Consider the following 23,866-nt stretch of genomic DNA (forward strand, 5'->3'; position numbering starts at 1 on the left):
ATCATGTCAGAGGAGGTCTTCACTCCTTGAAGTCTCTGTTGAAGTGAGGTCTGAGTGATGATGTGGCATTTATAGGCAGATCAAAAAGTCTAATTTACAGACCAAAATAAATTATGAGAAAAATTGAAATAAATTATAACAAAAGGAAATGCATATCAAATTGACATAAATTTTATGAATAAAATACTGACCAAATGCTTATCAAACACAGAAAAATGCAGAATAACCAAAATGGTGGGAAAAGTGAAATAAAATGCAGACCAAACAAAAACAAACAAAATGGCTGCACACTGAAAAAGGTGAGAGTGTTTGATTGACCAAAATGGATTAAAACTAAGGTTTATGCCTTAACAATATTATATACCGATCGAGGCGTCAATACCAAACTCTGACACTTTATCTTTATTCGTGGAGAGAGCTACAAAATGTTTAGCAACAGCATCGTCCTATAGAAAGAAATGGAAGGCTATTTAGTCAATACAGCTTGCATAGAGGTCTTTCATGGTTGATTAAGTTACGTAATTATTCAAGCAAATGTTCAATTAGCGTAAAGGGATCACCTCCTACAGATTCGGATAGACCATTCATTTCACAGTCGAAATGGATCATGGATAATCAGGACTGATTGCGCCCCGATAACGGTTTCCCTTGGTTAGACGCAATAATCTTCAAAATTTTTCAAAACTTTAGACCAATAGTAAGTCGTCATTACCATTAGCGCGCAGTGGTTCTGATTACCCATTACGCTTTGCGACTGTAAAATGGCCTATATTTGCTTCCAAAATGGCGGAATTACGCAACTTAAGGTGCGGCTTAATTCAACAATAGAAAAAACTTGACACTCCAAGCGATTTTAAGTACCTTGAAATCGGATAGGTCTTACATTACACAGTCCTTCAACCTTAACTAAACCAAGACTGGTCCGTTTTCATAGGTATTTAAACTCGCTTGGAAGTCAGCAAAGGTGGCAGATGATAGTAGAAATTCAAAAGAATAATTTGGGGACCCAACAAAGGATTTGTTTGAATTATGTATAATGTGTTACAAAATCCTGTACCTGTCATTGGGGTCACAACAACATGATTTGCATGTTACCACGCTTGACTTAGTTAAAAAGTTTTGCTGGGGCCGATCTGTTGCGATTTGCACCTATCACATTATAGTAAATGAAGTGATAAAAAATGCAAGCAACTCTCCTTAATTCGAACCTCTACCATTGGAATCTTTCTGTAATTCGAACTAAATCGTCATTCCCACAGCTAAAAAGTCATGTCCAAAATACTTTTCGTATATCTTTCTATGGTCCAAAGAATTCTTTGATCCCTTGAAGGTCGAATTATAAAGAGTCAACAGTACTTACAGATTTAGCGGCTTTCAAAAGCCATGAACGAGCGGATTTAGCATTTGTGATTGTTTCAACTGTGGTAAAAGTCTATGCAAAGAAAAAATAATATTTGATGATGAAAGGAAACAAAATAATATAACAGCAGGCAAGTCAATCACAAATTTGTGAACAATCATTTTCAAAGACGCAAAGTCTAAAATTTCTCAGACTTATTTCGTTAGTCTGATAATTTGACTTCGTTTAAGAATCAAAGCAGAAAAGGATTGAGTTATTGACTTAGAGGTTTTCCGTTGTGAAAGTTCGGGTTTTTTGCTCCTTTAACCAATGTCGGGTATATCGGACATAGGATATGCCTTCCATCCCGTAATTCCCAGTTTGAGTTAGAAATCTTTATTTTTGGTCTAACTCGTAGGAATTGGATTGGGCTTCATGGTCAAGCAAAAAAAAGTCAAAAGTGAGTCTTTCCAGCGAGATTTTAAGCCAAAAAGTAAAAAAAAAAATACAAAAATTTACAAAAATCCACTTTTTTGAGATTTTGACAGTTTTTTGACTATTTTTGGTCAACGAGTGATCCAAAAGCCTCTAAATTTGGCCCTGCTTTACTTGATTCTGTCCTCTAGCGAATTTAAACATAAGCCTTTAAAGTTTGAACTAGTGATTTTCTTAAAACAACTTGTCTGTTTATTTGTTGCTTCTTTTTTTGGAGGAGCGGTTTTTTTACGACCCTTTTAGGGAGATTCAGAATGTCCAAAAAACGTCCTTACACTGTCTGCACCCCAAAATGTCGGTAAATTTTGTTTTTCTTCTGGCGCGAACGAAAAGCTTTGGAAAGGAAAAAATGGACTTGTAACAACTTATTTACCCCCATAAGAATCTTTCCATTATTCATTCTCAAAGTTTTTCAGATGATCAATATACAAGTTTTTCATTCATAACTTTCTAAAAAATCGCACATTGTACCTTCTATTTGCCTGGGTACAACCCTCTCCCTGGACGTTAAGCGTAACAAATACTTCATCTGACTTGTTTGTTATCGCTGCAAAATGAGAATAGAAACCCAATAAGAACTGCTTTTTAAAAGAAGTGGGCGGAAATCGGAAAGTGCCAGCATGTGCATTCATAAATCGATGCGTTAATGAATGGGTTCATTCCTCGAGCAAATAAATGCACGCATGTATCTCATTAAGATAATAGCCTCTTCTATTTCTTATTGCTATTTTCTCATTGCTACTTATTGATGTGCCAAATGAAATTAAATACCACCAGAAATGATTAAAGATGCAAAAAGAATTTTGAAATTTCAGTCAGGACTCGAGCCTTCTGACATGAAAATAATGGTGTACTTATTGTTGAAAAACATGCACAATTTCAACAGGCAAATTTCCTCACCTGCCAAGCCGCAAAAGAAAAAAGTTTTAACTCAGTCAGGGAAGGGTTGTGGGGAAAAAATAAATAGGAAGTTCTGGTCGCAAAAATCAGTTTTATTGACAATGAATCATGCTTGATGGTGAGCATTGTTATCAATAATGTTTTTGTGTGAAAAACATGGAAATAAAAGGAAAAAATCCAATGAAAATCTGCAAAAACGGCGATTTCCGGCATTTTCAACCGCAAGAATCTTTTTCTCAAAAATCGAACTCGGTCATGTTTTGGGCATTGCGAATACGCATCTTTCTGCAAAAAATCAGAAAAAACTAAGGATGAAAATTCGAGAAAATGTCAAAAAACCGGGTTTTCCGGCATATTTCCGGCATTTTTGGCCGGAACAAAATGTTTTTCGAAAATCGGGCTCCGTCACATTTTAGGTATTCTCATTTTGCATCAGTGTGCAAAATTTCATAAAAAGATATAAAGTACAGCTCGGAAAATTCAAGAAATACTGTCTTTCCGGCGAAAATAGGTTGTTCCGGCGATTTTTAAATAGTTCCGGCTTCAAAAATGCTAAAAAACAGTTTTTCCGAAAAAAATTTTTTTTTTCGAAAATCGGGCTCCGTCACTTTTTAGGAATCATCATTTTGCATCATTGTGCCAAAAAACAGAAAAAAGTAATTAGCCAATCCCGAGAAAAGCTGGTAACAGACGAACGAACGAACGGACGGACATGGGTTAATTTAAAGGACCTCCACCGGGGTACCCGGAGGTAGGTCCAAAAAAACCATGACACAAGACATACAAAAATTTAAACTCGCTGATTTCAATTGTGGATAATGATTTTACGTTTCTTTATTTACCAATTTGATTTTGGTAATACATTTTTATTTTCATTGCTTTACAGACTGCCAAATTTTTCAAAATTTTGGTAGTTTTTCCAAGGTTTTGAGAACTTTATGTTCAATTTTTCATTTTATCCAAAGAACTCGACCTTCTCGTGTATTCTTATTTTCTATTTTACATTTTTTGCATTTTTTTCAAGATGTTGTAGCTTTCGCTGCATTTTTAGGCGAGACCAATCTGATTAGTTGTTTTACGGGCCCGACCGACCCTGAAATATCAAAAATCGAAATAGAAATATAATAAAATAGATTTTTGTAGTAAATTTTTGTTTTCATTGCTTTACAGATTGCCAAATTTGCAACGTTTTGGTAGTTTTCCAAGATTCTGAGAACTTTATGTCGATTTTTCATTTTATCCATGAATTCGAGCTTTTTGTGTCTTTTTTTTCTATTTCGCATTTTTGTCAAGATGTAGTAGTTTTTGCTGCCTTTTAAAGATATTTTATGGAGTCAATTCTACTTTTAATTTTATTTTTTCGCCGACCGACCGACCCTCTTTTTTAGGTAGCTTTGCCCGTAAAACAACAAATTAAATTGACCTCGCCTTAGTTAGATAAATTGTCATAGCGCTATGAAGTAGCCAGATGTTAAGTTTCATAAATTCAAAAACCTAAGTGCTGGGGAATAGTAAATGAAGCTCCTTTTAATTACCGAATAAACAACGTAAGCATAAGCATATGTGTAAAGGTGGTTCCGAAACCCCTTCGAAAGCTCTTTATGACTTTTTAATTGGGGACGGATCGAAATGAATTGAAGAGAACAAGAAATTGACGGCTATAAATAGCGGGGGTTCGATATGGAATTTTCCTTCTTGACTTGAACCAAAGATATAAAGAAGACAAAAGCCAACAAGAAGAATGAACCTTTGGAAGATTTTTCTTCTCACTGCTTGCTTCATTGCAATCGCAAATTGTAAGTACAAACCTAAATATCAGTTTTATTTTTAATTTGCTGTATACAAAACAAAATGATCTGCTCTGTGTCCTTTTTAATTACCATACCATTATTAGCAACGTTTCTAAAACCATACTGCGTAAAACATCCCATCACAGAAACTTAAGATGATTTTGAAATGAATATGAATTCCAATTTTAGGCAAACCAGAGCGTTTGGAAGATGTTGCAAAGGACGAGAAATTGATCGAAAGCGATGAAAAAGAAGATGTTGCAAAGGACGAGAAATTGATCGAAAGTGATGAAGAAGAAGATGTTATGCTGAGCAATGACAAAGAAGAGGCGGATACAGAAGACGAACCGAAAAGCGAAGCGTTAGATGAAAAGAAAGAGGACGAATTGAGTGAGGATGTGGTTGAAAAAGAATTCGAAGAAGATGAACCGGCAGAAGAATCAGAGAAAAATAAAGATGAACTGATTCAAAAAGGTATGGAAAATCATATAAAAAAAGTCTATTTTGTATTGAGGTTTTACGTTTCTAACCTGAAAAGATTTGTTTTTATGCAGCGGACGATTCTTTCTATAATTCGAACTAAGCCTCGTGGAATACTCTCTGTAATTCGAGTCTTTCTGTTATTCAGCAGTGAAAAGCGCGAAAATTGCAGTCAAATAAAAGCGAACACATTAAATTTCAGCTGATGCTCCAACTCCAAACGAAGAAAAGAAAGAAGACGAAATCGTGAAGAACGAAGAAGAAGACGAAAAGGAGAGGAAACCGGAAAATGACGAAAAGAAGAGAGATGAAAAACTAACTCACAACGATCCACAAGTTGGTGAGTTGAGAGCCTTATCGGTATTTTTCTGGGTCAAAAAAAGTTATAGCGAGCTAATAGGTGTTTGGTCATAAAGGCCGGTCTCCACTTTCGCGCGACATGAGCGAAAATTTTTTGATGTTTTTCTAAGTTTCAAAATCAACGCATTTAATAACACCCGACACTAAATTTTTAACATTAAACCAATGTTTATTCTTGCCATTAGCTTTTCCAGCACGATTAACAGCGATAAACTTTTCTTCCTTATTGGTATTTGGGTCAATGAACAAAATCAGGTCATTGGTCGGTTGAAAAATGAAGCAATTCCATTGGTAGAAATTGACATAACGGATAAAAAAAGTAGAACTTCCTTCAACTTTTTTTTGTTCGCACGAAACTTTTTTATGACGTAATCTTTTATTCAGGCAAAAAAGGTTAAGAAAAAAACTGTCGCCCATTTCGCGCGAAAGTGGAGTCCGGCCTTAATCAATAGAGCTCAGTATGCAAAAATACTGATTATTGGAGCTCTGAGGAAAAATCAGGTTCCTCATGCTCAAGCACCTATAAGTTTCATACTTTTACTTGCAAAAAAAGACTTTCAAAAGGATATATAAAAGCCTATTTCCTTGTAGGTTACACACTTCGAAAAAATTTCATCCACGACGCTTTCGAGACCTGGTCACCAGCTTATTCAATAACGTTTCAAATCAAACCACTCTACATCGTCAACCATTGGACCAGTATCTTACATTTTACAACTGGTGGGAACTTGGGAGCTCACGGCCGTAGAGTACCAGCAGTTTTTATCATGCCACACACCTCAATACTTCATATTTGTACAAGTTTACATAACAGTAACAACTGGTGTGTTAACAGTGCTGCCTTGCCTCTTCACAAATATTCTTATGTCACGATTAGCCAATATCCCAGCAATATTCCAACGAAATATATGTATAGAGTTTATGTGAACGGCAAACTATTAGCAAACGTGGAGAACAAGACTCCGAGATATTTCCAGAACATTAAAGTGTACAAAGCAGACCCATGGTATAACGCAGCACCGGCAAACATCAGAAGTCTTTACATCAGTGATAGCCAATATAGTAAGGATAGATACTCTTCTTTGGGGGAGGTTAAGGACATTGATTTATAAAGCCCGAAGGGCTAGATGTCGTACTTTGAGCCATCGCAGGCAAAAAAATTGAATATCGGAAAAAATATTGTTGCTATTGTTTTCGAAAACCCGCGAAGCTTCAGATTGATCAAGCGCTTAAATTATATTGTAATGTCACGTGACCTAGTTAGGATTTCCTACCTAACCACGACACACTTTTCAGCTAAAGTACGACATCTAGCCCTTCGGGCTTTATAAATCTATGGTTAAGGGTGATCGCGGGTACGAGATGGCGCCACATTCAATTCTTTTATTTGGCTGTTAAATTATAGCAAAGAGACATCTAGTAGAACTTTCCAAGCTCTTAGTAAGAACGGAATAGGAATTGGATTTGAACTAAAGACCTTGCTGCTAAGCTTCAGTTACGGCTGCTATCTACGGTCGGCGTAGGCGTAGTGATATAGTGGTTATCGTGCTTGACTTCTGTCCAGGAGGCCCGAGTTCGATACCCACCGTGGCACTACGATTCACTTGGCAAGTGAATGCTCCTTCGCCCGGGTCAACCCATGCCATGTGAGGAGAATTGGGTACCATAACTCTGATACAAGAGTATGGGTAGATATTCCAGACATTGCGGTGTGCTGAGACACTCAGGAGGTTCTACACCTGCGAGGAAATCCGTTCTCCCGTGTAGTTCGAGTGTCGTGGTATACACCATGGCTCGGCAGCTCGCATCTGCAGGGTTGCAAAGTCTGCTTGCGCTGTGATTCCTACTCCATCGTGGGTAGGACCCATTCCGATGCATTGGAGGGCATATCTATCCATCTATCTATCTACGGTCGGAATGAATTGGATAATGGTATGCTATGTATTACAAATATTCGATAGAAATATTAACCTTAACTTAATTTCCCTTTTAGCCAATCATCCCATCCGAAAAAACACTCTCATCAAAACATTTCCAACCTACTTTTCCGAGTACGAAGTATCTTTTCGTATCCGCCCCTACGCAAAAGCCAAAACGTGGGAAAGTATACTTCACGTCACCAAAGGCGGGAATCACGGATCTCATGGCGATCGAATCCCCGGGGTCTGGTTCCGGCCAAACTCAAATAAACTTTTCATTGCAACATCTCTCGGTGCCAACAATAATTACCATTGGACCAGTAAGGATTTACTAATAAATAAATTCACCGAAGTTAATATCAAGCAGAAAGTAGTCGGCTGCTGTACCCATTACTTTACAGTCACCATTAATAAGAAAGTAGAACTGAACGTTGTTAACACCAGCCCAAGAACTTTCCGCAATGTTAGAGTTTACCGGGGCGATCCATGGTTTTCACCAGCTCAAGCGGACATCAGTAAACTTCAAGTCACAACAACCTCAGGAGGTAAGAAAATCTTCGAGTTACACTTTGATTATTTTCTGAAAAAAAAAGAAGCCTTAAAGTGCTCTGATGCAAATTCGATTTTTCCCTACTGCAAGAGCTTTGAAAGTTTAAAGTGACGTCAATAAATCGAATGTATGGGGCTCCAAACAAAACAAGAAACGCTGAATGGACCTACCTGATGATGAGAATTAGATAAAAATAGGACAAATAGCAAGAGAGTAAAAAAGTGTAGTGAGCAGCTTGAATTGATTACCTTGAGTATCACAGCTCAAATTAATATCGACCTGTGAAGTATAGTTAAAGTCGTATGACTTATAGTCGTAGATACTGGGGTGAATAAATATTTTAGCGTGATTTCCCTATTGACGATAAAAGGTGATTTTCCCCAAAGTCTAAAACCAGACCCAGGCTAAATGTTCGACTTAAGGTTAGTAGACCCTTAGGCAGTTTTTGGACCAATGAAAATCTAGAAAAACGACGATTTCTGGCATATTTCCGGCATTTTCGGCCGGAAAAAAAATTTTCTCAAAAAATCGAACTCGGTCATGTTTTGAGCATTGCGAATACGCATCTTTCTGCAAAAAATCAGAAAAAACTAAGGATAAAAATTCGAGAAAATGTCAAAAAAAAACGATTTTTCCGACATATTTCCGGCATTTTTAACCGGAAAAAAATGTTTTTCGAAAATCAGGCTCCGTCACATTTTAGGTATTGTCATTTTTCATCAGTGTGCAAAATTTAATAAAAGAATATAAAGTACAGCTCGAGAAATTCAAGAAATACTGTCTTTCCGGCGAAAATAGGTTGTTCCGGCGATTTTTGAATAGTTCCGGCTTCAAAAATCAATTTTATTGAAAATTGAAACATGCTTGATGGTGGGCATTGCTATTAATAATGTTTTTGAATGAAAAAACAACCAATTATAAGGAAAAAGTCCAATGAAAATCTAGAAAAACGGCTATTTCCGGCCGGAAAAATTTTTTTCTCAAAAATCGGACTCAGCCATGTTTTGAGCATTGTTAATACACATCTTTGAGCAAAAAATCAGAAAAGACTAATGATAAAATATCGAGAAAATGCCAAAAAAACAGTTTTTCCGGCATATTTCCAGCATTTTCGGCCGGAAAATCCGTCACATTTTGGCCATTGCCATTTTGTATCTTTGTGCCAAAAATCTGAAAAACTAATGAGCCAATCTCGATAAAAGCTGGTAACAGACGAACGGACGGACGAACGAACGGACAACGGTTAATTTATAGGACCTCCACCGGGGTACCCGGAAGTAGGTCCAAAAAAGCCTTGACGCCTACTGTCTGGTACCTAATAGCCGGGGGGTACCCGAGAGTAGTATATAAAACCATTTCTTCTCATTGTTTCAGGTGGTTACAAACTTTCGAAGGGCAAAGTCCTTCGATTCATCCCGCGCATTGAGAAACAATGGTATATGTCTTTCGACGTCAAACACGTAGGCAGTATCAAGAACCACTGGACCAACGTTTTACACTCCACTACCGGCGGGAACCACGGAACATTCGGTTACCGTATTCCAGCAATCTGGTTCGCCCCAAACACCCGGAAGCTCCATATCTGCCACGCCATCAACAATAACCATAATTATTGTTTCAACACACCAAACCATGTCCCGTTCAACAAATACACTAATGTTCAGATCGCCCAAATCTACGAGACCGATTATAAGAGATATCGATACATCATCTTGATTAACAGAATACAGAGGTTCACCATCATCAACAGCACACCTCGCGTTTTCCATGACGTCAGATTGTGGGGCTCAGACCCCTGGCACAACGCAGCCAACGCGTTCATCAAGAATCTTGTTTTCAGAAGTATTCCACACAAAAAATGAGGGACTTGTTAAAGGGATTTTAATTAGCTTTTGTATTATAACTTTCTTTATTATCTTTATAAGTTTTATATGCTCCACTTCTTTTTAACGATGCAAAGATAAGAATTTCGATAATTATGATCTCCAACTCATCGTTTGACGTTTACTGAACATTTTTGCACAGTCGGCAAATTTCTAGCTGGAACATCTCAAGATATAGCCATCGAAGTCTTATTAACGATATCTTCACAGTGCCGTAGGAAGCATTTGATATTATATGATGTTATATGACAAAACGAGGGCCAACCAGGGCCCGAGGGTGAAAATTTTAAAACTAAGATTTAGACCCGCGGCACTGCCTTAAACAATACACGGATATCGAATTAGATTTTGCTTTGATTCCATGTAATTTGCACGGAAAATAATCAAATAAACAAAACTGAAAGTGGCTATGCGACAAGCAATTTTAGCTCATCTTTCTTATTTTGGCATACTGTATGGGTCACTATAACAGCCAATAATATAACAAGCTACAGAAGATATATGGTTTAGCAAAAATTCATAACACATTAAATTTCATCATTGATTGTTGATGGGGGAGAGGGAAGGGGAATATGAAAAGTAGAAATAGAAAGTTCCGGTTTTTCAGGCATATTTCCGGGATTTTCTGCCGGTAAATTTTTTTTTCGAAAATCGGGCTCCGTCACATTTTGGGCATCATTATTTTGCACCTTTGTGCCAAAAACCAGAAAAAATATTGAGCCAATCTCGAGAAAAGCTTGTAACAGACGGACGGATGAACAGACGGACGAACGACGAACGAACGAACGAAGGCTAATTTAAAAGACCTCCGAAGTAGGTCCAAAAACTACATCACACCACAAACCTTTGAAGCCACAATAAACAAAGTGCTTTCTGGTTTCAATTTCTTTAGCGTTTCTGCCATGTGGGTACCATCGATGTTTGAAACAAAGTGAGCTTTAGGGCCGTCCACGAAAGGCTTTAAAGCTTCAGTCACCATCAACGGTCCCTAAAACACAAAGTAAGTAAGTAAGTGGGATGAGCTGGAGTTTTTACAAGATACTTCACTAATTGGTCATTTAAAGTGATAGAGATGACGCGTTCTTTAGAAAAAGTAATAAGATTCTTTTATTACATCTTAACGACCAACCAAATCAAATAAGAGCTTGTAAAACTCCAGCTTGTCCCAAGTAAGTAAGTCTGCGACCGCAGTCCGGATCGACCCGAAGGCTTCTCTTTCGATAGCTATTTACCCGAAGGTAGGGGAGGATGTCACTTTTTCTCCCTGGATTGCTCCATTTACTCTACATCCTTGAAAGTGTTCTCTAATCTCACAAGAAGGTTTATAGGAAGACCTACAAAAATGATTAAAGACAAATTTCTCCCCTTGAAGCTTAGAAACGCTTATTAATAAGACAAAAAAAGTAAAAGCTGCACCAGATCTGAGCCACCAATCCCTATATTGACAATGTCTGTGATCACTTCTCCGCTATATCCTTTCCATGTTCCACTTCTCACATCCTAAAATATTAGGGAGATAATAATACATGTAGATTTACATTCAAATTACGAAGATTAAAAAGATGATCAGTTGGTTTGAAGATTTTAAACTGTCATACTCAAGTGTCCAATACCCAAAATGTTGGAATGTTTGAGATCTTTGAAAAATGGGTCCTTGTCGCTGACTTTTATATACCCCGGATACTGTTTTTCGATCCCGGCCAACCAAGATCTTTGATCGGAGTTTTTTGTAAGTGGTACCCTGATGGTAGCACTACTCAATGTGGCAAAAAAAAAATAAACGGAAAATTACAACAAATTATAAATTACCCCGCATCAAAAGTGCTACCACTTTTCAAAAAACCCAGATCAAATATGGCGGATATAGCTTGGTCAAGGGTATATAAAGGTCAAAATTAGCGTCGCTTCGTAAGCCAGGCTGGCTGCTTGGCAGTTCTGGTCAAGGGGACAAGTGGTTTTGTTTCGACAGTTGCAGGTATTCTGCTTTTGGTTTTATATAATCAAAATTTATGGAGCAGGAGCATATTTACCTTCGTGAAAGATCTCATTTGAGCCAGGACAGCATTGACGTCACCCATTACCTGTCAAAAAAGAACGTAAATAAAATAAAAATTGATAATCAAGTAAACAGACTCTTGGTTCCGCAATTTCCAATTGTCTTTCGAAGAGTAATTTTTTTTGCGGGTGGGTGGCTTACTCTGGGCACCGCGCCTGATCTCAGACTTCGGTCTTCATCATTCCATACTTTTTCCATTTTCTTTTGGTTTAGATCTCTTTTCATTTTAAATATTGGGTTCCTATTCGCTAAATTTATTTTTAATTGTTCTAGTAATGTGTCTCTAGTGAAATTTGGTTTGTTTTGTCTGTCTTTTAGGATTTTGTGTTGTTAAAATTTATTGGTCATTCGATTCTTGCCATATGATGAGGGAAAAGTTTTACTGTTTTCTGAAATTTGATTAGCTTCTTCAGATATAAATTTTTTATAATTCTATTATATAAGTCAGAAATTTGCACCCAAAAATCTCATATTCTTTCCCATCTTTTGTTTCTTTAGCATTCAACAGCGAATCAATGGCCGGCAAAACATCACGGGTTGTCAGAGCAGGGTTCTGAATGGTCAAAAGGCCGAGAGGTATAACGGAGAGATGGTATATTTGACTAACTACAGAAATTATCTTGAAAAGAGTTTACTTGAAATAAATCATTTAAAAATATTCCAGCCTTTTTAAACTGGGAGAAAACATATGGTCATAAATATCAACAATTATTTCCTTAAAATATTGTCTGACATATAATTATTGAAGTCAAAAAGATATCGTTGAGAAATAATTGAAAAACTCGAAGATCGTGTTTTTATTAAACAGTTTGCAATCTGCTTCAGTCAGGCTTGTTTCGATGGGATAATTTTTTTTACATTATTGAAATCCTGTTAGCAGGGGTTTTACTTTGTTTTTGATAGACTGACGAATGAGAGATTGACTCCGGTGAAATCTAGATGAGATTCCAGTTCAGTGAATTTCTAACGAGCCCAGTGCATTGATTAGCATTAATGTGCACTTGAGGTGGCGAGCCAAATATATTTAGACCGGCGATTTATATTTTTTTCGTTCATTGGACCGCCGTTCGCCGGACAAAAATAAGGTGACTGATTGTGATGGATTCGGTTACATTGATTAGCCTCCCCTGGTGTAAACGTTTTTTATAAGAACAAACTATATAAGAACATAAGGCTTCGATGGCCGAAATGTAAAGAACAAGTTTAGAACAAGTTGAGGTTTTGTGGGCTGTTTTCTTTATAGGAAAATGGACAAAAATACTCAAAAAATGCTGAAAATATGAACATGTTAAGAACATTTTTAGGCTTGAAACTCGAAAAGTTATAAGAACATCTTTTATAATAAAAAAACATGTACTATGACCCTTATGATCAAAATTGTATCTCCTGTAACAATGTTAGTAAGGTGAATTTTGGTAAAGGTTTTTGACGGGGAGGCAGCAGGTTGCATTAACGCCATATTATTTCAACATGGGCAGCTCAAAGGCACAAGTTACGTCGAATATAGAATTCATGATATTCATGACGTAATGTTTTCTACGGAAATACCCCGGTTTTTGACAGTAGTGGCAAATTTGCCACTACTGGCAAAAACCGGGGTCTTTCCGTAGAAAACATTACGTCAAGAATATAATGAATTGGGTCCAGATGGAGGGTTCAATCTTTTTCGATGACATGAAACTGATGAATATTTTGAATAGTTTTCATTGATAAAAGTGAACGGGTTGAGTTGCAAAATTTTCTATATAACAATTCATTTCATCACTTATTAAATAGTTTTGAAATATAACACATGAAAATGTACAGCCTGCGTCTATTTTCAAAATAAAAGCTTGAAGCGAAACACAGCACTGCCTCTCTTCTTCAAAGTTTTTTTTTCTAGAATTCAATTTGACCTCACGTAGGGCTGTCATGAAATATATTTTTCATAGTATTGAAGAATCTAACAAGGCTTTTACATTAATTTCTATGAGACTATTCAGTTCCAGTCACCTATAGCATAAGGTTTCAAAGGTTTCAAAGTTATGAAATTTCACATTCAAACAACACCAGATCGGAGAAAAACAAGAAAAAGGGTTCACTTTTTTTCCCTTGATTTTTCTTAACTATTCACAGGGAATCGGAAAAAGCAACTTTTTTCCCCTTGATTTTTCTTGACTATTCACAGAGAATTTCCTTAGACAAGAGCACTAAATTCATATTTGTGATTAAGATTTTTTTAATGGATTATCTAATATTGTGAATTGGGTTCACCGATCTTTAACTACTTGACTGGGATCGGGCTACCCGTATATAGGAAGAGGAAGCGTATCCCGATTTAGACTAGTCCGCCATCTTATTTGCAATTCTGGTTGCAACAGCACGATTCGAATGTTTTGAAATTCGAACGTTCGAAAATCTAAGGTAAATTGGAAAATAACATGGCGGTCTAAAACTAAACACACTTCCAAGGGAAATCTGTGAGCAGTTAACCTATATCTTACGTGTAAAAGAATATGACATGGGTGATTGACGTCAGCAGTTAACTTTTTTTATTATGATTTTTTTTTACACTGTTTTTAAAAATAAGAATCAGCAAATTTTTGCTGAGGCTCAACTGTTCTTCTTTTTAAACACTTTTAGTCTAAAATTGTTCTTATCCTATTCCTAATCTTTAGAGCAATTGGGTAATTTCTGGCTGGATACTCTATTTCTACCGTATTGAACTTTAATTTGCCCAAAATTCAGCCTTTCTATGCTATTCATAAATTCTTCTTATTTTTTGGCATTTTTGAGCCTCATTATTTTTATAAAATTGTAATAGTAACTGTTTTCCGTTCTTTGTTTACTTCAGCAGTAGTTTTACCAAAAAGCTAGCGTTGCATTATGACTGTATTCATGATATGCACCACTGGAGAGTCTTCTGAGAACTTTTTAAAAATTTTCCACCCAAAACGTCACTTAAACAATAGAAATTGTATTGTATTGGGTCGAACATTTTGAAAATTCTCAGGAGACTCGATAGTGATACATGAGCATCTGACATTCTGACATTACATCACGGACCCAACAGCTGATTGGTTGTAAGTGACGTAAAAACAGTCAATACGTCACTTACAACCAATCAGCTGTTGGGTCCGTGGAAGACATTGCAATGGTGCATATCATGAATATATTCATGATATGCACCACTGCAATGACTTCACGAAATTATGCAACTTTTCTGTTTTTTTCCACCCAATACGTCACTTTTTCTATTGTTTAAGTGACGTATTGGGTGGAAAATTCTAAAAGTTCTCAGAAGACTCTCCAATGGTGCATATCATGAATTTTGTTGTCTTGTGTTTATTTTATCGCCATGGAATGAATGGCTACTGATAAATAAAATATTGTTGATTTTCAGCAAAAATGAAGCGACATGGAATTCTCATCATGACTTGGATCAATATGAATTTTCTTCGACTTGTGAAAAGTGTATCCTACGAACAAAATGTTGTCAAAATAAATCAAAACTGCACTCAAGGAGATGAAGGCATTCCTACAGAATCCATAATAGAATGTGTGTTGCATTGTGGGGCAATGAAATGTATGGATGCACTTCGAGATAAAAATGGTAGATGTTACTGCGTGGATGGAGAGAAGTGTCGGACAGAAGGTATTGGAGGTCAAGAAGAAGCTACAATCTACTCCAGTGAGTTACTTCTTATAATAGATACATTAAAGGTTTTGTTTTTACATAAGTGTTCCCGTTTCATATCAGACACATACTTCATATCGGGACAGTGTCTTCCTATTGTTATGTTATGTTAATATAAGCAAAAAATGTTTTTTTCATTTTTCTGACCAATCTTGCTCCACATCCGTGTCAATTCAATATCAAAAAGGTTGTAAATTAAAAGTGATGAGTAAGCAAACGATATCACTTTTATTTAAAATCAAAACCTTTAAGTATTATGTGTTATTTCTTTGATACCATCATTTCTCAGATTTAATACGTCTTCTTATTGAACGCAGATGATTAATTTCAACAAACATTTAGACCATATTAAACTCTACATATCAATGAGGGTTTTCACCTATTCCTGATTTCGCTTAAATTCGTGGATGAACATTTCCAGAGGGTAATCCGAGGGTGTGTTTTTTCATTTTTCCAAGGGGGTAAAAAGTTATTTTAAAATTCCCAGGGGGGAGACTAATTTAAGTTTGTTCACCCTAGCTTTAAGGTATGAAAAGCATTTTCTCAAGGGTATTTTTGCAAGTTTTGTCATAGAATGGAAACCTCCATACTAACAACGTCAAATCGAATGGAATCGGCCAACCTTAGCCCAAATGACCTAAATAGCTTGCATCATCAAGTTCCCTTTAAACAGTTCCATTGAATGTAAACGTCCATACTAGTAACGTCCATTCGTCTATGGAATAAGCCAATCTTGAGCCAAAATGCATAATCAAGACCCCTTTAAATTTTTTTTCTACAACAATATCTAAATCCACACTACATTAGGCTCTACGTCATATCTTCCTTCGTTCCGAGCGTAAAACTCCTTCCCTTGGAAAGGCTTAAAATCCTGGAGTAGTCTACTATGTAGACTATACTAAACTCATGATATGTACCATTGCAATGTCTTCCATGGACCCAACAGTTGATTGGTTGAAAGTGACGTATTGACTTATTTTACGTCACTTACAACCAACCAGCCCTTAGTCCCGTGATGTAATATCAGGAAGACATTGCAATGGTGCATATCATGAATTGATTTCATTTTTTTTTCCTTTCTAGCTTTTCAAACGCCAGTGACTGTTCAACCGATATGTTATGAGCCTAAAAATACAAAGTACGCAGTTTTCAGAGTTCCGTATAACGGAAAACTCAAATCCATCAAATTGGTCTCTGTATCCGGCGGAATCGAATGCTCCACGGACAGGGATAGTTACGGACCAAGCAGATGGAGCTGTAACCATATAGCGTTCACAGACGATGACTTTTTGACGGTTGTTACTGACAATCAAAACAAAGTTTTGGTCCCTAAAGGGCCTTACGAAACGTACAAATTCAAAATACCCGGTCAAGATAAAAATGGGAAAGAATTGTTATTGGTGGCTGAGAATCCGATCGGCGTACAGTCTGGGGACGAGTTGAGGGTGTGGAATACGGAAGATTTGTATAAAACGTATGAAGCTGATAATGTGGGAAGACACTGTATTGGTGTCTACGTCAAATATTGTTGATGGGTTATTCTTGAATGAACCTACAGTAGAGCTCTCTATAATTCGAGCACCAAAATACCGTCGTCTGTTTAGGTGAGCAAAGGCAATATACATACATCAACTATCGACTTTGTATCGATTTCACTTACCGTCGCCCTCGATATCCTCCGATACATAAACTCGGTATTGTTAACAGAAGGGACGAGAAAACTTGTTCGAGTTAAGGAGACATTAGAGTTTATAGGGGTTCGAGTTAAAGAGACTCTACTATATCTGATGTACAGAACAACGAAACACGGAACTCTATATATGCTTGAGTAATGGACTATAATCAACCCTAAAAGAACTAACAGAACTCTAAAATATAAACTGGAATTGACATCAGTAACTTGTTTTGTGAAGCTTGCATTCTCCACAGCTCTAGTTACCATTTCGAAACACGACGCAAACTAAAAATACCTAATACGGACGGATGCACTTTCTACAGCCCATTGACAATAATGCGCAGATGTTTAAATATTTTAGTACAGTTAACTCTCTCTAATTCGAACCTCTATTATCCAAGTCTTTCCGTAATTCGAACTAAAATATTGGTGTCATCGGCTGAAAAGTTACTCTCTGTAATTTGAATCTTTCTCTAATTCGAAGAAAATTTTTTTTCTCCCCCTTAAAGATCGAGTAAGAGAGAGTCATTTATATCTTTAGTTTTAAAAACATAGCTACAAATTTTGGTATTTCGAGAATTTATGGAATTCAAAAAATGACTTTTGAGAAAAACAGGTTCCACAGTAGTTAATCATGAATTTTGCCCTTATGTATTACAATGAAGTGAATACAGTCGCTCTCATGTTGTCTTCTGACCAGCCACCAGAACCGTTTGAAAACTAAGAGATCCGGCGAAACTCGGCCATTCGCGAGCATTTGCTCTACCATTGAGCTACGGGTCCATGTGGAACCCGAGGACTCCATTGCCACTTGCTAGAGCTGGAAGTGAATTCTTGTCTACTGACTGGAATATTACGATTTTAGATGTAGCATACCATGAGTACATTACCGAAAATAACGAGCATTTTATGCCTCTTGGATGAGTATAAACAAGGGTATGCTAAGTTGATAAAATATGTGCAATAAGGCCGAAAGTTAATAGTTAAAGGTTTTTACATAAGTTTTCCCGTTTCATATCAGACACATATTTCATATCAGTGTCTGCCTTTTGTTATGTTATGCTGAAATAAGCAGAAAAATGTGTTTCTTTTCCTATTTCTGACCAATCTTGCTCCACATTCGTATCAATCCAATGTGTAAAAACTTGTGAATTAAAATTGATGAGTAAGCAAACGATATCACACTTATTTAAAAACAAAACCTTTAAGAATTCAACGTAACTACGATAATTTTTAAGGATTATTTTGATATTCATTATTAAATCAAGTGAAAACATTTCTCCTAAAGGTAAGTTTCAAAATCCTGAACAATTTTTAATCATAAGTTTGATGAGAACTGCAGAGTTCCTGGATAGAATTCCAAATTGTTTTTCTCACTTTTATCAAGAGACCAAGTCCGCGTGACGTCATTTTAAATGGCAGAAAGAATTATGTTCAGGGTGATTAAAGGTTTTGTTTTTAAATAAAAGCGATATCGCTTGCTTACTCATCAATTTAAATTTACAAGCTTTCAAATTGGATTGACACGGATGTGGAGCAAGATTTGTCAGAAAGATGAAAAGAAAAACATTTTTTTTGCTTATATAAGCATAATATAACAATAGCAAGACACTGTCCTGATATGAAATATGTGTCTGGTATGAAATGGGAACACTTATATAAAAACAAAACCTTTAAGTCAAACCTTGTTTAGCTCAAGTTTGCAAATGTTCCCTGTTTGGTTCGGACCTGCGCATAGATTTCTAATTTCGTTTTTTTTGTTTTGTGGGTGAAATTTATGTTAGTTAGGAACATACAGCTTCACTGAGTTTTTGTTGAAAATACTTCCTTCTAAACTGTATTTTGTGGAGTTGATCTATAAATCATTTGTGAAGGATCTTGTCAAGATTTTTCAATGCTTGAAATGATTAGTATGGTAAGATAAACAACCTTTGAAAGGTCATTATGAGAGGTTATTTGAATGAGAAATTATTTGAAGCTTTCTTAAGATGATTGCGATCAAATTGAGCCGTAACAATTTTGCAAATAAAACAAGGTCCCAAATGCTGTATCCGGGGGGAGGTACTAGGGTTGCGAGGCTGACGGGGGGGGGGGGGGGGTGCCCGCCCCGACTTTCGAACCCTTACCGGGACTAAAAAGGAGAAAACAAAGGAGAATTTTGGGAATTTTACGACCCTTAGCGGGACAAATTTGACCGATTCTGACCAAATTTCGATCTTTCAGGGGGTAAAAAATTGAAATTTTCCTATTTTTACGACCCTTAGTGGGACTGAAATTTGAATTTGATTTGAGTAACCCCCCCCCTGGTGCTGTATTAACCCTAGCCTATACTAGACAAATAAACACTATATCATATAATTAGATTAAGCTTTTTCGAGTATTCGGGATTTTTCGAGGTTTTCGAGGTCTCGTAGACTACACGTTTTTTATAAGAACAAATTAAGAAAATAAGGTTTGGATGGTCAAAATATCAAGAACAAGTATAGGGACAAATTAATACTCAGTTTCAATTTCTTAGAAAATGCGGACAAAAACGCTCACAAAATGGTGAAAATAAGAACAACCTAAGAACATTAAAATATAAAACTAAAAAAGTTAAGAACATACCCGCTGGCTTCAAAAAATTTCGGATGTTCTTATAAAAAATAGCGGATGCACTTTTAGAGATATTGAATTCGTGAGTTTGTCAGTCAGGTATTAAAGAGTTGTGACAAAAAAAGAACGAAACTTACATCATTTCCATCAACCAGGATTGGTTTATTTGATCGATTACGTAATGCAACATGGAGGACAGCACGATTCTGGCAACGAAAGAAAAAAAATATTTGAAAAGATATTTGTACACTTGTAGCTGATACTTTAATAAATAACATTAATAAATTTTGCATTTTATTTTGCGTTTTATCGGAAAATTAAATCTCCGAAAAAGAGCTCAAAAACATCGTTATCCAGCAAAATACAAGTATGTAAACGATTAAAGTCCTATTAACTTATCATTGTCAGCAAATTTAATGTTAAGTAAAGAATTTCACTAATTTTTTAACTTCCCGAAAAATAAATCTAATCAAATTATAGCTGTATCTCTCGCTAATTTGAACTCGAACGAGGAATCTGATTTGTTCGAATAACAGAGAGGTTCGAATTATAGAAAGTATTTTGAGAGGGTTTCTCCTAGACAGTGACTGGGAATAAGTTCGAATTATAGAAAGATTCGAATAATAGAAGTTCGAAAAAACGAGATTTGCAGATCATTCCAGTAGATGTTAGTCAAAATCGAACACAAAATAAAAAGTACAGCTGGCACACAACGTTGTTTCAACGTCAATTTAACGTCCGTAACGTCCATTTAACGTTAGATGAACGTTAAAACAACGTTGTGTGTCAGCTGGGAGTACAATATATAAAAGTACCTCAGTGATATTGATTTTTTCTCCGGCGAACATTTTGTTTCTCATTTCTTCGACATCGCAAGCTCTTGCCTGAAAGAGAAGCAGTTCACGATAATCTACCATTATAAGTTGATACACACAGCCCCAGCGGAACTTTCTTCCTCTGTGGGGATAAAAATTTCTATTGAAATCCCCCGATGGGGATAGAAATTCTTTCGTTCCAAGGTTAAAAGATCCGGTGGGGATGTACAATTTTTAAACATTGAATTTCGAATGGGGATGAAATCAAAGTCATTTTCCAAGTGGGGCTGAAATTCCAGGGTATTTTCCCACCGGGGACGAAATTTTTTCAAAATTTTCCAGTGGGACTGGGGTCCCAGTGGGTCTGTGACAGAGGGGTGTCTTAAGGGAAATAATTTTCATCAAAAAATTTGAAAAATCCCTGGGAAAATTAAAGAAATTAGTCCAAAATAAGGCGAAAAATAAATTCCCGAAAAATGCGGTTTTTCCGAATTTCTTTTCAACTGCTAAAATTAGTTCGCGCTAAAATTAGTTCCCTTAAAGCAGAAGACAAACTTAAGGCTCTTCATTCGAAAGGTACCCGATGCGAAGGAATAAGAGGGGCACTCTTATCTCCCTCGATTATGGACGACTTACCCATAACTCAACATAGACCTCATGTGTTATTTTTTTAGATTTGGGTTTGAACCCATGACAAATGCTCTACCTCTGCACTACAGTTCGCTGAAGTAATCCTTCAATAATTTATCTTCTGCCCAAGACTGTAATTGGAGAAAATTAGAGGCGCTATCATAAAATGACTCTTTTCGGAATCACACTATATTTTTACGCTTCCCCGGTACCCTTTCTCCTTGTCCAAATTATGTTCTAAACCAAAATATGTAAATAAATACCTTATCGGCCAAAACTTAGTCGGCCTTGATTTTAGTCGGCCTTAATTATTAGTCGGCCCTAATTTTAGTCACCAAGCCAAAATTTAGTCACTAAGGGCCGACTAATAATTTTAAAAAACTTTTAATTTGACCAAAATTTTTAGTCGGTCCTAATTTTAGTCACCTCGTCAAAATTTAGTCACTAAGGGCCGACTAATAATTTTAAAAAACTTTTAATTTGACCAATATTTTTAGCCGGCCCTAATTTTAGTCACCATGCCAAAATTTAGTCACTTAGGGACGACTAAGTTTTGGCCGATAAGGTACACAAAGTTCTACACATATCATAAAAATTTACTTACTAAATTAAAGAGGGCTGATAAAGTGTCTTCCGTGATTATGTTTTTGGAGAAATCGACAAGTAAATCCCCTTCAGGTGTAGATAGTGTCTTACTGTAAGAAATAATTAGGTTTATTTTTGGTGAGTAATTCTTCAGTCTTTTACAGAGCTCGATACATAAGTATAGCAATGTCAGTCAGGAAGAAAAGACATTTTTTTATCTGCTACTGGAAGTTTCACCACTTTTGTGACAATCTTCAGGCAGCTGAAGACAATGTTTATTTTTGTTAAGTTTAGTTTTGAAGACTTCTAACTACGTTATTAAAGTCTGTCTCGATATAATCTACAGCGGAGACAACAAAGACTGTAGCTTTTGATAGAATTCAAATGAGATAGCAGTTTTGTACTTGTTGAAAAGATAATCGAGAGTGGAATATTCCCAAATGAAAACATTTTTTCAAAATTGAAAAATGAAGAAGAGAAAGATAAGCTGCAACTTTTTTAACTTTTAACTTTTGACAGAATGTTGAGACGCATCAAATTATTCCAGTGTCGCTTTCAAAGCATTGTTGCCAAGAAAAATCGATATCTTTTAGGTACAATAGACGATATTGCGTTTAGATAAATGCAATGCATTCTGGTTTCTCGGGGACCCTCAAGGGAATTATAATCTATTCCAGATCATTATATAATCGACATTATAATTCCTTTGAGAGTCCCCGAGAAACCAGAATGCATTGCATTTATCTAAACGCGATATCGTCTATTACCCTTATTTTGAACGTTTCCATTTTTAATAACGTTTCAACTACAGTCAACTCCCAATACCAATCCCTATTTTTCGAATCTTACGAAAGAATTGACACTAAAGACAACGAAAAAATTGGTCCTCTCTCTTGAAAAGACATTATTTGGGAAGCTTTCTCTAATTCGAAGAAATTTATTGGCCAAAAGATCGATTGAATTTAGAGAGAGCCAAATAAAATACTTCTGATTGAAAACGAGGCGTGTCATACTTTTTGACATACAGTTGGCTCTCTATAATTCGATCTTAAAAGGACCAAAAATTTCTTTCGAATTAGAGTAAAATTCGAATTAGAGAGTAATGTAAACAACTTTCCAGCTTGGTCGCAACTTTCCAGCTGAGGGGACCATTATTTTAGTTCAAATTTCAGAAAGATTCAAATTACAAAAAAATTCGAATTAGAGAGAGTTGGTTACATCTGATAAACATGAAACAAATAAGAACAACTTGTTAAAGGGTACTAGTACCTGAATTTGTTGAACCTGTTTGAATCATCTTGAAAAAGTTTTCTCATGTGGAAGGTTTTTGCTTCACCATCGTAATGTTGTTGGAGTTTCTTCCATTCTGCTTTCTCAGTCAAAGTTGCCATTATCATTAATTAATTGATGATTATTTTTTTAAATGTAACTTTTTCAATCTAAATTTGAAGTAAGAAATATTAGTGATATTTGACTAAGTGTCGTCCAATGGATGCTTGAATAATCGGTGAAAATAAAGATAACGGAGACAGTGTAAACATGAACTTAACGCAATGTTTTAGACAACACCCGCGAGTAAAGTAGGTGGTCGCGGAATCTAAATCGCCACATTATATTATACACTTATCAACTCTTAGTGGCGCAGTCGGCTTTTTAGGGGACTGGTAATGAATTTACAAGGAATATTTGTTCTCGGCGCACGGCATTTTAAGACTGCTTCTAAAAACAAACCAAGCAAATTCCCGCCAAACCTTCATAACATATGAGAGACATTTCCTTGGGCCTCTGTTATTGAAAGCAAATTATTTTCAGCATTCGAATCAATGGTACCCGAGAAGAAGCCATTGTAATGTTAAAAATTAACGTTAAACAGCGCTACATCAACTAATACTTTAGGAGGAAAATAGTAGATCTAGCGCTCTCGATGCATTTCACCGCTATTGAGTAGTGCTACTATTAGGGTACTCCGAAAAACTCCGATCAAAGATTTAGTTTGGCCGGGATTGAGAAACTTGGTCCAGGGTATATAAAGGTCAGTGATTCGAATAGCTTAACTAAATTGATGTTATTTTATCACTTCAATGCAAGGGTATCCTATCCACATTTTCCAGAAGAGTG

At 36.2% G+C, this 23,866-nt stretch overlaps 3 protein-coding genes across 3 annotated transcripts; 2 read left to right on the forward strand and 1 right to left on the reverse strand.

Moving 5' to 3' along the window:
* Nucleotides 1–356: 356 nt before the first annotated feature.
* LOC136800803 (glucose-6-phosphate isomerase-like) lies at nucleotides 357–23,185 on the reverse strand. Its single transcript, XM_067057459.1, has 9 exons — nucleotides 23,018–23,185; nucleotides 21,768–21,858; nucleotides 20,534–20,602; nucleotides 19,856–19,924; nucleotides 11,747–11,797; nucleotides 11,133–11,216; nucleotides 10,561–10,704; nucleotides 1,361–1,432; nucleotides 357–446 (listed from the first exon to the last, which is right to left on the reverse strand). Exons 1-9 carry the CDS (start codon nucleotides 23,143–23,145, stop codon nucleotides 357–359), a joined length of 798 nt encoding a protein of 265 aa, XP_066913560.1. The 5' UTR covers nucleotides 23,146–23,185.
* On the forward strand, nucleotides 4,454–6,491 carry LOC136800596 (uncharacterized). The gene is made up of 4 exons (XM_067057249.1): nucleotides 4,454–4,530; nucleotides 4,714–4,998; nucleotides 5,207–5,344; nucleotides 5,956–6,491. Exons 1-4 carry the CDS (start codon nucleotides 4,476–4,478, stop codon nucleotides 6,474–6,476), a joined length of 999 nt encoding a protein of 332 aa, XP_066913350.1. The 5' UTR covers nucleotides 4,454–4,475; the 3' UTR covers nucleotides 6,477–6,491.
* Nucleotides 15,159–17,022, forward strand: LOC136800598 (uncharacterized). Its single transcript, XM_067057250.1, has 2 exons — nucleotides 15,159–15,442; nucleotides 16,532–17,022. Exons 1-2 carry the CDS (start codon nucleotides 15,160–15,162, stop codon nucleotides 16,978–16,980), a joined length of 732 nt encoding a protein of 243 aa, XP_066913351.1. The 5' UTR covers nucleotide 15,159; the 3' UTR covers nucleotides 16,981–17,022.
* Nucleotides 23,186–23,866: the final 681 nt, after the last annotated feature.

This window comes from Clytia hemisphaerica, unplaced genomic scaffold (genome assembly GCF_902728285.1).
Source record: "Clytia hemisphaerica strain Z4C2 unplaced genomic scaffold, Clytia hemisphaerica genome assembly, whole genome shotgun sequence".
NCBI lineage: Eukaryota > Metazoa > Cnidaria > Hydrozoa > Leptothecata > Clytiidae > Clytia > Clytia hemisphaerica.